Source organism: Adelges cooleyi, unplaced genomic scaffold, assembly GCF_023614345.1.
Source record: "Adelges cooleyi isolate 19-005CV unplaced genomic scaffold, UGA_ACOO_1.1 ACOO_flye_CR_arks_rails_tigmint_CR_PRNA_724, whole genome shotgun sequence".
Taxonomy (NCBI): Eukaryota; Metazoa; Arthropoda; class Insecta; order Hemiptera; family Adelgidae; genus Adelges; species Adelges cooleyi.
In genome coordinates, this window is record NW_026096431.1 from 180,270 (window position 1) to 193,071 (window position 12,802).

At 32.4% G+C, this 12,802-nt stretch overlaps 1 protein-coding gene across 3 annotated transcripts in view; it reads left to right on the forward strand.

Annotated features, from left to right (window-relative positions):
- The window catches only part of LOC126845226 (patronin), a 39,662-nt gene extending 28,633 nt beyond the window's left edge, over nucleotides 1-11,029 (forward strand). For 2 of the 3 annotated variants that reach the window (XM_050583821.1, XM_050583824.1), the window contains 19 exons: nucleotides 571-646; nucleotides 731-923; nucleotides 1,652-1,838; nucleotides 1,978-2,193; nucleotides 2,266-2,438; nucleotides 2,523-2,639; nucleotides 2,929-3,041; nucleotides 3,336-3,926; nucleotides 4,211-4,425; nucleotides 4,520-4,797; nucleotides 4,875-5,108; nucleotides 5,203-5,439; nucleotides 5,528-5,726; nucleotides 5,837-5,929; nucleotides 7,265-7,336; nucleotides 7,822-7,911; nucleotides 8,776-8,953; nucleotides 9,044-9,319; nucleotides 10,726-11,029. In XM_050583821.1, coding sequence (XP_050439778.1) covers nucleotides 571-646; nucleotides 731-923; nucleotides 1,652-1,838; nucleotides 1,978-2,193; nucleotides 2,266-2,438; nucleotides 2,523-2,639; nucleotides 2,929-3,041; nucleotides 3,336-3,926; nucleotides 4,211-4,425; nucleotides 4,520-4,797; nucleotides 4,875-5,108; nucleotides 5,203-5,439; nucleotides 5,528-5,726; nucleotides 5,837-5,929; nucleotides 7,265-7,336; nucleotides 7,822-7,911; nucleotides 8,776-8,953; nucleotides 9,044-9,319; nucleotides 10,726-10,870 — 3,683 coding nt within the window. In that variant the 3' untranslated portion in view covers nucleotides 10,871-11,029. The remainder of the gene's footprint in view (nucleotides 1-570; nucleotides 647-730; nucleotides 924-1,651; nucleotides 1,839-1,977; nucleotides 2,194-2,265; nucleotides 2,439-2,522; nucleotides 2,640-2,928; nucleotides 3,042-3,335; nucleotides 3,927-4,210; nucleotides 4,426-4,519; nucleotides 4,798-4,874; nucleotides 5,109-5,202; nucleotides 5,440-5,527; nucleotides 5,727-5,836; nucleotides 5,930-7,264; nucleotides 7,337-7,821; nucleotides 7,912-8,775; nucleotides 8,954-9,043; nucleotides 9,320-10,725) is intronic. The other variant, XM_050583822.1, reaches the window with a different exon arrangement.
- The last annotated feature ends 1,773 nt before the right edge of the window (nucleotides 11,030-12,802 follow it).

A 12,802-nucleotide genomic window follows, 5' to 3' on the forward strand; every position in this document is an offset into this window, starting at 1 on the left:
TGTGTGTTATTATGATTGGAGTATAATGTGGCCTGTGTAGTATTAGATTTTTTTCTAATAATAATTTACGTTTAAAATATTTTGTGTTTTGCATGATGGTCGTCTTAAGTTTCGTTGCTTGTGTTTGGCTTTTGTTTGTATATAAACTTGTCAAAAATATTAGGAAACAATTTGGTTTTTAAAAAAACTAAAATCTACTGCCTTAATTTTTTTTTTATTTTGCTAAGTTAATAAATAATTTTTATGTTATTTAATGTTTTCAAGTATTTGAAACTTTTTGAAATAAAATTAAAAAAAAAACAAATATACAGTATAGCCAGTAGAATGAAACCAATTTTAATTTCAAAGTACTATTATAATAAGAAAACATAATATAAGATATAAGTATAGTTTTATCTTATTTTTATTGAGTATAAATTAAAATTGACAACGAACCAATAGTATTATGTTTAAAATGGAAGATAACAAGCACCATTTTCAAATTTTTACCCGTTTAGTTTAGTGTCTTAATGTTATTGATTTACACTAGTTATAGAGTCACGATTAATTAAGTAGTATTTGTCTATCTAGGCATGGCACATCACAATACTGTCAAAAAAGTTTCCAACACAGTAACGCCACAGTCGGAGGGAAAAAAGAACGGCCGGTATATTATACAAAAAAAATTTAAATATTATAATTGTTTATTGTTTAACTTTTTTCTTACTTGTTGTTTTTATTTAAATTTTAGTGTCAGCAACGATGACCAATTTGTCGTGCACCGCAATCGATCGGTGCTGACGTTGAACTCAATGTTGAACTCCAGCAACGGCGAAGCCAGCAACGATATGGCTGCCGGCAAGCCGACACATTGGGAAGATACGAGGAAACAAACCTATGCCGGTAGAAGGTCGAGAAGAAATTCGTTCTCTGAAGATTCACAGGTATAAAATTAGACTTGGAAATCCACAACTGAGGGTGCAGTTAAAAAAAAAAAATGTTTACATAATAATATCACTTATAGCTTGAGGTGTATGAAAAATTTAGGTCACTTTATTTCAAGTCTGGTCTGGGTAGTGGTCAGCGGATAAGGAGGAGATGGGGACAGGTTGTGGGTTGTGAAATAAATGGGATAGTGATAAGAAGAAGTTGATAATCCCCGGACAACTGATAAGAGATTATTGATAAGTGAATCAGCTGATAAGAGAGTATAGAGAATAATTGGATTTCGTCTTAAGACATATTCATGGTCTATTGTTTTTCCCACCAAAAGACAAAGAATTTTTTTTAATATTTCCTCTGCTTTAAGTGTAAAATCTAAAGTAACCGAAATCAGTTAATAGAAAATGTGTAATACCCACTACAGAAATAAATAACAAAAATTGTTTCATATGCTATCTTGGATAACCGGTTGTTAATCTCGTCTTAAAACATCTACCTTTTTACTTCCACTACTTTTGGCCCAAAAGTTCTATACTTTTAGTAAGTAATCTAGAACTGTTTTTCATTCCAGGGGTATTAAATCTTTTCGAGTTGTGATTGGGAATTGATTTCTTCAAACTTAGTTTTTTTAGACTTGAGACTGAGTTAAGGTGTTTTAAACAAAATTCCCAAATCCTAATCCACAATAGCTTGTATATAATAGTAATTAAACATTTTTGTTTTTTTTCAGTTGACTGTTGAAAATTTTGGAGGGTCTCAAGATAATTTGCATTTTCTTGGTCGAAATCCCGATAAGGAACCTGCAATTCACGTAGCTAGAAAAGATAGTATAACGAGTAAAATTACCAATTCGCATTGTCAAGAAAACGACAGCTCCGGCGTGCAAAACCTGCTGCAACACTCCAACACTAGTCCAGGTGACGATTAATAATAAGGAAATTCATTTATCATATTATTGTAATAGTTGTAATATAAATTAATAAATTATAATAAATGTAATTAAATTTATTAGTATTATTATTGAATTTGGATTGTTTTACATTTTAATTTCTGTAGCCATGTCGCGAGTATCGAGTGATGCTTCGAACAATAGTCAAGGTTTGCAACGTATGTTGTACGATAGTTTTGACGACGTGGAATCTGTCATTCAGCAACCAATGCCAACCCTCAAACGTAGTTTATCTTACGTCGACACCAGTCAGTCTACTTTAGCGCCCAGCACGACGACATGGCTTCAACAGAGTTCTTCGTCGGCAGCTCACAGCGAACATGGTACGCAGCAGTGCGATTACGCTATTCGTATACAAGTGTATTTACGATGAAATAATATTTTGGTTATTGTAGGCGATGATTCCGAAAGTGACGGGTCCGTCATGAGCGCTCAGTTACTGAATTTAAAATTGAAATTGGAAGAAAAACGACGACAGATAGAAAACGACAAACGTAAAATAAAATCGTTAATCAATCAACAAAAGCAACAAGTAGGAAAAGCCGCCTTCTTTCAAGCCGTCACACGAGTAAATATATTACCATCATAATATAGTATTGTAACACAAGAAGTGCAATAGTGTATTTACATTTGTTGTGTTTATTTATTTTAGGGCAAAAACGGCGGTAGAAACTTACAAAGCCCCGACTCGAATTACGGCAGAATGATGTTCGACGGCAATGTTTCGCCGTCGTCGGTTAAAACCGGGCAACATTCTTTTTCGTACCAAGTAATAATACCTTTATAGAATATACGTTAGACTTAAAAAAAGGTTTGGATAAATTTAGATGGTCAGACTTTTTTTTTTAATTTTTGAACTTCTAGTAGATGTAGTAAACTGTGGTGTATTAAATAGTAAATGTATTTGTTTAGGCCTCAAAATAAAATAGTTCAATGTGTAATTATTATTTTGTTTCCACCTGTCTGAACCTACAAAATTCGTCCATATCCCTTTTTTTTAATATCAGGTCTAGATTATATTGTTATGTAACACTTCAATTCGATTTATTTGCCATCAGGACAATGGATTGGAGAGTAAATGGTCCGATCGCATGAGCAGTCCGTACCACGACGATCGTAAGACTCCCGACTTGGATCATATCAACATGGACGAATACAACGCTCTTTCTCAGTGAGTAAAAATACCAAAATGACTCCCACTCACCACCAGTGTTGGGTATATTCCAAGGTTCCGGGTATCGTTGCTAAAAAGTTCCTATCCGATGTTTGTTTTGGTTTCAAGCGAACTAATTTTTGTTATTTTTCCAACTTTTTTCCAAAATGAATAAAACTCAAGTGTGATCTCTTCTTCTGAAATTGGATAGTAACAAAATAGTTTGTTTGTTCCGTTATTTAATCTGGACCCTTGTGTGTCGTCAAATAGTCTGTACTGAAAAATTACTCGTTGCCTTTGTCTTTTTAATAGGATACACTCGAATTATCAAGAACTGCAAGCCGATCTTCAGTGTTTGAACAACCAACAAAGCCAACTTCAACACAACAGTTTGCAAGCTGAAATGATGCAACACTATCCGGTAGTACAACAGCCCATCCATCAGGTGTATCAAAATGCCCAGCCGCAAAACTACCTGGTCAATCGGCAACAAATGTCCAACGGACAAATGATTCAGCATAGCGCGGAACGTAACAACGCCGATAACGTGCAGTGGCACAGTTTGATTAATAACAGCAATTACAATCAACCGCCCCCGCCTCAGTTCAATCAACATCAACCACAATACGTCGTCAACCAGATGCCGCCGCCGCCTGTCGTAAACAACACGATGCCGCCGAGTAACAATGCTTATTCTCCGGTCAACAATCACCACTATGTGGCTCATCACGAGCCGCCGTACGATCAAATGTCGACCCCCAAAAAAGACACCTCTCAGCAACAATTTTTCTTGCACAACAATCAACAGGAGTCGCAGCAGAAAATCCGCAAGAGCTGGGAAATATCGTCGTCGCCTCAACCTCAGACGTTTGCTCAAGAATCACAGAACGTTTGGAACGGCGGGTACAAAATAAAACACTCTATAGTAGTTTACGACAGATCGGGCCGAACGCACTTTTTTGAAAAACAACTTTCAACTCTTTTTTTTTTTTTTATAATAATATTAAATAGAAAAACTGTCACATAACGATAAATAAAAATAATCATAGTACACAGTACAAGTATTTTAAGGTACAAAATACTGACAAGTATATTATATTTTCAAAAACACCGCCCGGTCATGTCTACGAGTAAAAATAATAAAACAGTTTTAATTAATTAACCTCGATATTGTTGTTTTTTCATAGACGAACAATACCGAAATCTTCACAGCCGTCTTCGTTGAGCGGATCACCACGTCAAAAGTCCGAGTTCACCATGACGTTCAACAGATCTGGCGTTAAAACTAGCCCTTCTTCGCCGGTACCTCCTCCTCGTCGTAACTCCAATCACGTAGTCAATCACGCACAATTACCTACGCCGTCCATTGACGATATGCAACCGCAGAGTATATCGTTTATAGGTACAGTAGATTGTTTTTGTACGGCCTTGTTGGAAAAACTATATACTGTTGTTTTTTGTCTTATATATTAATATATTTTTTATAACAATCGCAGGCAACGATGCGGCCAAGAAAGAACATGACCTATCCGAAAGCCTGAACAGGATCCAAATAACTTCCGGACACCGAACTTATAGAATACCATCGCCTACCCGAACGCACATGCCCATCAATCGAAATTCGTTCAACGACAACGGCAACCACTCTCCGTCAAAACCTAGTCAAGACACAACTTCCGCCAACACGGACAAAGGATTTTACGTGTCGTTCGAAGACGCAGACGCACCCAAACGACCGAAACCGCCGTTGAGAACGAAAAAGATAATATCTAAAGTAAGGTCTTAGTTGTTGTATATTTTTTTTTAAACTTCTACTGGACCTATTTTTAATTTGTTATATTTCTCCACTAGGAGCGCAATTTAACGCAAACCTTAAACAACTCCGTGTCGCTAAGTAATTTGGACATTTCCCCGAGGCACGTTACGTTGTCTTCGATCAACAGTTCCAAACCGAAGGAATTTTCGTCTCCCGTCAAGTCGGCGTCCGATTCGGCCGTTGTTCAAAACTCCAGCCATAGCAAAGTTAGTCCGGCCAAAACTTCGACGGCAGTAGAAATAATCATCGAAAACTCCAACCCGGATCCGGTGAGTACAACTAAAGTGGTTCGGATGAATTTTTTCACCGTCCCTTATTATATTTGACACTAATAAAAAAATTCTTCTGTTTCCATTTGCGTAGGTCGCGATCGACGAGATGGAGAAAAAGAAAGAGCGTATCCTCCTTTTGTCGCTGCAACGACGACAGCAGCAAGAAGAAATTAAAAACAAAAAAGAAATTGAAATGCAAAAGAGAAAAGAAGAAGAAAAAGCCAAAGAAGAAATGAAACAGCGGAAAAAAGACGAAGAGAGACAGAGGAGAGCAACAATATTGGAACAGTATCGGATAAAAAAGGCCATCGAAGAAGCCGAAAGAGAGGTACGCTTAATGTTGTCATAATATGAATGAGATGATGACGACAATAATTACATGTATAACAATAATTACGTTGTTTCATTAAAAATAGGGAAAAACTATAGACAAAGAGTTGCTGAATTCGTTGAAAACCAACAACAATCACACAACGGGTGGACCACCAAGGTTGAGGAGTAAACTACAGAGCGGACGGCCTCGACCAAAAACTATACACGTAGACAGAAGCGATACCACCGACGGGACGTTAACGCCGTCGCGAGGCAAAAAGGGATCAATTACAAACTTAGCGAGTTAGTATATTTACCGTTTCTCCTAGGCATTTGTATTACTCGTCACCATAATTCTATTAGCGTTCGACACAGTACTTGACTTATATTGACGTTTATTTCTGTGCACGTAGCGTTGAACTCACAAATTAGACGAGACTATTATCGCGGATCGCAAGACTGCTTGGCCGAAACCCGGCGAACCTCAGCCTCTTCGCTTTACTCAGGTGAGCAGCAACACACGGTAGCGAATTACGTACTTTGTCACGTTACATATAATTTGTAAACGTTGCACGGCTGGCCAAAATTAAATTATATTTTATTGATTTCAGCAGTAATAACAGTTGTTGAATACTGCAGTTGTGAAGTATTGAAAAATTTAGAAATATAATAAAATAAATTCCATAAATAAAAAAAAGTGTTAATAAGGGCAACTTTTAACATAAACTATATCTCACTAAAAATTATTGTACCTAGCATAAATGTTTTAATACAATGTATATTCCATGCATCGACAGTTGCAAATTGGATGTTTATAAAATAGCTAGTTGTCAGTAAATTTGTTGTGGTAAAATTATTTAATAAAATCTCATCTTTTTCATAGAATAAAAAAGTCTACTTATATAAAATCAGTTATTATTTAGTAAATAATGACAATAATATTATGTAAAAAAACATTTTAGAAAATCGCTAAATTTAGTTTATAAACTTAGTCTTTTTTTTTTTTTTTAATAACACCGGCACTTTATAAACCAAAAAAGTTTTGAATCACTCTCATATAATCAATGCCATACTGTGTACTGTATTGGTAAATACTAATTATTTAAATTTTGAGTTGAGAATAATCTACTGAACAATTTAGACTAGAGACGATTAAGGAAATTCATGATACTTATAAAAATGATTCAACACCATAACAAGTATTGGTTAACGATATTTTCTCGATTTTTCAAAAGAATATCCTTCACAAGTTAAGTAATTAAACTATTTTTGAAAAAGTTTTTAGCTAAAATATGTATGAAAACTAAATTGGTTTTCTACTCCTTTCTTGTCCGATCCAATCAAACATAAGTATTTATTTGTCGGATATTATTTTTAAATAATAAATAGTATACCACCTATATTTAAAAACAAAAATCTAAAAACTGTGACTATTAAAATTTGTCAGATTGTTTAGTATTTTTTTTTTTTAATTTTTACTTAATAATAAAAACACAATATTGTAATAAAAATAATTTCTCAGCTCCCCTTCGAAGATCAAAAACTATTTGAAATGAAACATAATCGATGTAAAAAGAAGATATGTTATTCAGTTAGTTAAATAAACTTAAAAAAAAAACACTTTCTTAGTGCTAAATTTTGTAAAACTCAAAACTAATAAATTGTTTTGACAACAAACTTATTATTAAAACATTTAACCTTGGTATAATTTCTAAATTTTATACTACCATAATATTCTTAAGTCACAACCGATAAAATTAATGTTAATGCCACAGCTTTGCGTTGTATTACCTTTTTTTTGGCCTATTTGTCGCTTATTGTGTATTTATTTAATTTTTTAGACATGACCGATGAGAGCAAACTCACCACGCCAAGAACTTTGGACCGTCACGGATCGTATAAAAATTCTCGAGGTCTGTATTAATATTATTAATTTGTAGTATCCGCTTATCGGTTGTAAACATATTATGTATTTATCGATTTCACCGCTTGCTAGATGTATATTTTGCCCGTGTAGCAATTGCTGTAGACGACAAAATGTGTGTTGGCCGTTCGTTTACGATAGTAAATGTTTTATTGTGATTGTCGCGGGTAATCTAGCCGTTGGTCGAATATCGGTGTAAATATATTGTGTATTTTATGTAGACACAAATGGGAATATTTGTTTATTTAAAAAGAAGTATATTTCATATACATATCCATGTTAACTTTATGTCGACAACTAAGAGAAATATATTGTACAAACGATAGACAAAAAAAAAAAAAAAATAGTAATAATAATTTAAAACAAATACTTATCCGTCGTTTGTCGCGTTACAACAAGTAACGTAATTTAGGAAGTAGTTTTCTTGTTTTTGTTGCAATTTTTTGGTAGCATGTTTGGCAAACGTTTTTACAGATTCTTCTTTGGACCGAACAAAGCGTAAATCGAATTATGGATACTACAATAGCGCACCACGTAAATCGAATTCTCTGATGAATTTGTATGGTAAGATAATAAATAAAACAACAAAAAACAGCAAAGTTGGTGAAGGCGCTAAATCACAAAAGCATGTCGTATAATACTTTGCATACAGTTAAAGGATTATAACAATTAACACAACTGTAGAATTACGGTGGTGGAACCGGACGGTGGATGGTGGTATCTCATCTCGATTGCATTATCTCTTAATCGTCTTTCTTCGACGGTTTTCACTCTTCGCCTGTCTTTGGTGCGATAATCATAACGACCGCTGGAACGATCCAATTATTTTTTTTGTATTTCGGAAAAACAATTTTTATTTACTAAAATAACTATTCAAATATATATTACTATCTAAATTGATACATTGTAATAAAACTAACAATTATAATGTTAAATAATATTTTACTTGGTGGTAAAATTGACTCGATGAAGATTTAAAATTTCATCAATAACAAGACAATTAGTTACGTTTAAATAGTATACATATCATTCATCGATATGAAAACTATTATTTTTCAAGTACCCGTTTCCAATCATTTTGTGACTTAAAACAAAAAAAATAACATCAAATTTAGATTTCTTATTTATACTAAAATTCCATTGTTGAAAATTATAATCACAATTAAAATAAATCGTCGGTTTTGTTTAACGATTAAAGTAAATAATGAATTTCTCAAGAGTGAATATAATTTATTATCTTGATCAGAAATTACATGAATAATCAACGATAGCTAACGATATCTTTCAACCATTAACATACGGTCTACTGCGTAACCATCGCATCTTAACTTTTTTTCCGTTGTCCATCGGTCTTTAATATATAGATACTAAAAAAAAAATTAATTTTTCCTTTTTTATTGAGACAGTTGTTAATTTTAATCTTTGCAGGAGGTTCGAGCTGCGATCAAGACAGCCTGTTGTACCGGTACGGCGACACGGATTCTGGACTCGGACGTGCCACGCCGCCCAGAAGAGCTATGTCGCCTTCGGGTCCGGGATCGTTACCCATCCGCCGCAAGTTTGACGATACCGCCAGCGAGACTGGCAGTGACTACTGCGGACCACGGTATGTGTTCAGTCGACACTTAGAGATGAGATTATTGTTTTGTGTTTTTATTTACACTGTTCTTATCGGTTTCTGTTTGGTTTATCGAAGGCTGTACAAGCAACCAGTGACCAAGTCCAATCGGGGCATCATATTGAACGCTGTCGAGTACTGCGTGTTTCCCGGCGTTGTCAACCGAGAGTCCAAAAAACGTGTGCTGGAAGAAATCAACAGGTCCGAAGCCAGACACTTCCTGGTGTTGTTCCGGGACACCGGCTGCCAGTTTCGGGCCCTCTACCTTTACTACCCGGAGACCGAAGAGATCATGAAATTGTACGGTACCGGGCCGCGGGTCGTTACCGATCGTATGTTCGACAAGTTTTTCAAGTAAGCACAATTTTCTCACTGGCCAGTCGAATCGGCTCTATTCACAAATGACACTGAATGTGAACCTTCAGACCTTTAGTAGTACACCTAAAGGAAAAACGTGTCTACCACTTCTGGGCAAAAAGCTTTTGATAATAATTATTTGGTTTGTCGACGTTTATTGATTTGGTACATTGTTGAAAGAATATCCATACAAGTTCGAAAGTAATTGGACGGTTTTTAAAAATGTTTTAGAGCGCTGTAATTTTAAGTTGGAAAATATCAAATACATACCTACAATTTGAAGAATGGACTTTTTAAATTTTTGGTCAATAAACTTGATAAATTTAGACTAACTAGTTAAAAAAAAATATGGCTTGGATCCAAAAAGTTCTATGTGTGAATGTGTAATTTTTCAGGAGAGCCAATTAAGTATTTAAGTAATTTGAATATTTATAAACGATTCGATTTGGACGTTAAAATAATTTATATTTATATCGGCTCATTAGTTGAAAATGTATAATACCAAACTTGGAATCAAATAGTTCTAGAGATGGAATCTTTTAGTACAAAAACAAAAATAAAATATTAGATAGTACCTTTTGCAGAAAAATAAAAGTATTTTACCGCAAAATACTTCTTCTACATTAGCAATACCAACATAACATCCAAATTAATGTATATTGATCCCACGAAAACTTTTATTTAGTTACAGCGTCTAATTGTATTTTAGCTTCGGTGTGGAGCTGAAGTATTAGTTATAATATAATAAAAGTTTTATACCTTTATATAAGGTATTGTTTTTACAATGATGTTATTTATTTTTAGTTCTTGTATCTGGACCCACGATACCTTCTAAACTGCTTAACCGATTTCTTCGTGTAGCACCTAAAAAATCACCCAACAAATTAACATATTTTACACCTTAAATTAACAGCACTCTGTAACTTTTTTAAAAATGGTCGAATTTGTATGGAATATTCTTAAGACATTAGTATAATACCGATTAACGTTGACCAAACCGAAAATATAGAATAAAACTTTATTTTACTTCCCATTTTCAAACAAACTTTCAATACTAAAAAGTGTGAAAATTAGCCAGAATATTTAGATCTTATGTGGGGCTGTAACATATACAAAACGTTCTCAAGAATCTGTAGTCCAACTTTGTTGTTTTTATTAAACAAAAACCAAAGGGAAAAATTACACTTTGTAGTCAGACAGACGACTACCCAACCTAATATACTAAGTATACATTTTTAAAAACATTTGTCATTTGGTGGAGTGGAGTACAATGCTTCTATCTGTTTTTGTATTTCCACCTTTACAGACAAGCGTCGAAACGTCGATTTTGGTGATTTTATTGACATTTTATAATAATGACTATCTGCTGACTTCAATGTTTGTTTGTTTTTTTTTCGCCGCAGGTACAATTCGGGTGGAAAATGTTTTTCTCAAGTGCACACCAAACACCTGACGGTCACGATCGACGCGTTCACAATACACAACAGTCTGTGGCAGGGGAAAAAAGTGAATTATCCCAACAAAAAAGACATGACACTAGTGGTTTAAAAAAACACCGACCAAACATGATGCTGCACACACAAACCGATTAATTTTTTTCGCCTAAATTGTTTTTTTTAATTTAACGAAAACAAAATTAAAATATAATCGCCTATATTTATTATGATATAATAAAAATAAATACATTGAAAAAAAAAAAACCCAAAACACTAGGATAGAAATAAAACACAGTCTTTGTGTGTTTCGGTTAGGTTTGCGGTACGGGCAAAGTATTTCTTAACAATTTTCGTTTAAACGAGTCTTTAATGTTGGTTTTTTTTTTTTACGCTCCGCTTTTAGCATTAATGTTTGAAAATATATTATACATTTATATAAATAAGTATATATATACATATAAATATAATTATTTAATAATAGTTATTAATATGAATTGTTAAAAAAAAAAAAACCTAAACGCGCGTTTGTAATCGGAAAAACTATATTATATCATATAAATTATTTGTATTTGTATTATTATTATTATTATTATATGAAAAATTTCAATTAATCATCAAAAAAAACTATAGTGGGTAAAAGAAAGTGAAATTTCCCATTACGCAGCTTCGTTGTGTATTTAATTGTTATCTAATTAAGTTCGATTTTTTTTTTTTTTTTTATCATTATTATTATTATTTTCTGTATGTCCGTTGTGTGATTTATTAAAACAAAAAAAAAAAAAAATGTATTATTAAGAATATATATATATAAACAAAAAAAAAAAAAGTTTGCACATTTTTTTACTCAAACTACAAATATATGTTGTCGTCCACGTGTCGTTTTTTTAACTATAAATTTATCGAATCTAAAAAAAAAAATAACTTAAGGTGGAGGACGACATTTTTTTTTTTTTTTTGTTTTTATATTGAAGAACAACCCTGTAAACGGTTTATTATTATTATTACTTTTTTTTTTTTGTCTTAAAATGTTTGTCTTGAAAATATTTTAATATTTGTTAATATTATGTGTATGTATATTTGTTTTTTTTTTTTTTTGTGTTTACTATCTAAAAAGCCCTTTACAAGCCTAACAAACTAATATAATATATATATATAAGTATATACATGATATATATTTGTAAGTAATTGTACTGTAACTATAAACTATTCGTGAAATACTAGAGCTAGTATAGTTATATTGAAATTACTCGTTTTATCTCGCAGGTTTCTTCGTTGTATAATATTTTTATCGTTGTTGTCGGGTTTTCGCGAACCTTTTTAATTATTATTTTTAAATGAATAACATTATATCTTTATCGTGTACGATAAGCGCACGTCCGAATCTTTAAAAATTTCAAACGCATTGAGAAAAAAAAATGAACTCGATAAAGTACGATGGCTTTGCGTAATCAATTAAAGAGCTTACGTTGTTTTCTATTTTATTAAATTCTCTATACATTTTTTTTTTTTTTACGGTAAAAAAATGACACTTATTATCGTTGTGTGCGATCACAGTGTCGAAGCCGCGAATAAAACAACCCAAATGGCATTTAATCAAAAAAATGAACTAAAAATTGCAACAAAAAAAAAAACCGCGTTTAATTGTATTAAATAATAAAATCTTTAAATAGATGAATAAATAAATTTTTTTTCCTAACGGTTTCTATTGTAATTAAATATTAGTAAGTCGTATGATAATAATAATAATAACAAAAAAAAAAAACTAACACCGAAGATTAACGATTTTTTTGAAAAAAAAATATAATTTTTTTTTTTTATTAGTACCTAACCCCAACCCTAATAGATCTTATTAATTTATTACAGCTATTTGTATTTTTTTTTTTTTTTTTTAATTTGTATTATAACTATTATTTTTGTATTTTTGTTTATTATTTTTATCATTATTATAATTATTATAGTTGTATTTTAAGATCTGTTAAAACATTGTGCCAATTCGTAAACATTATAATTTTTGTATTTTTTTAGTATTTTTTTTTAAATAATT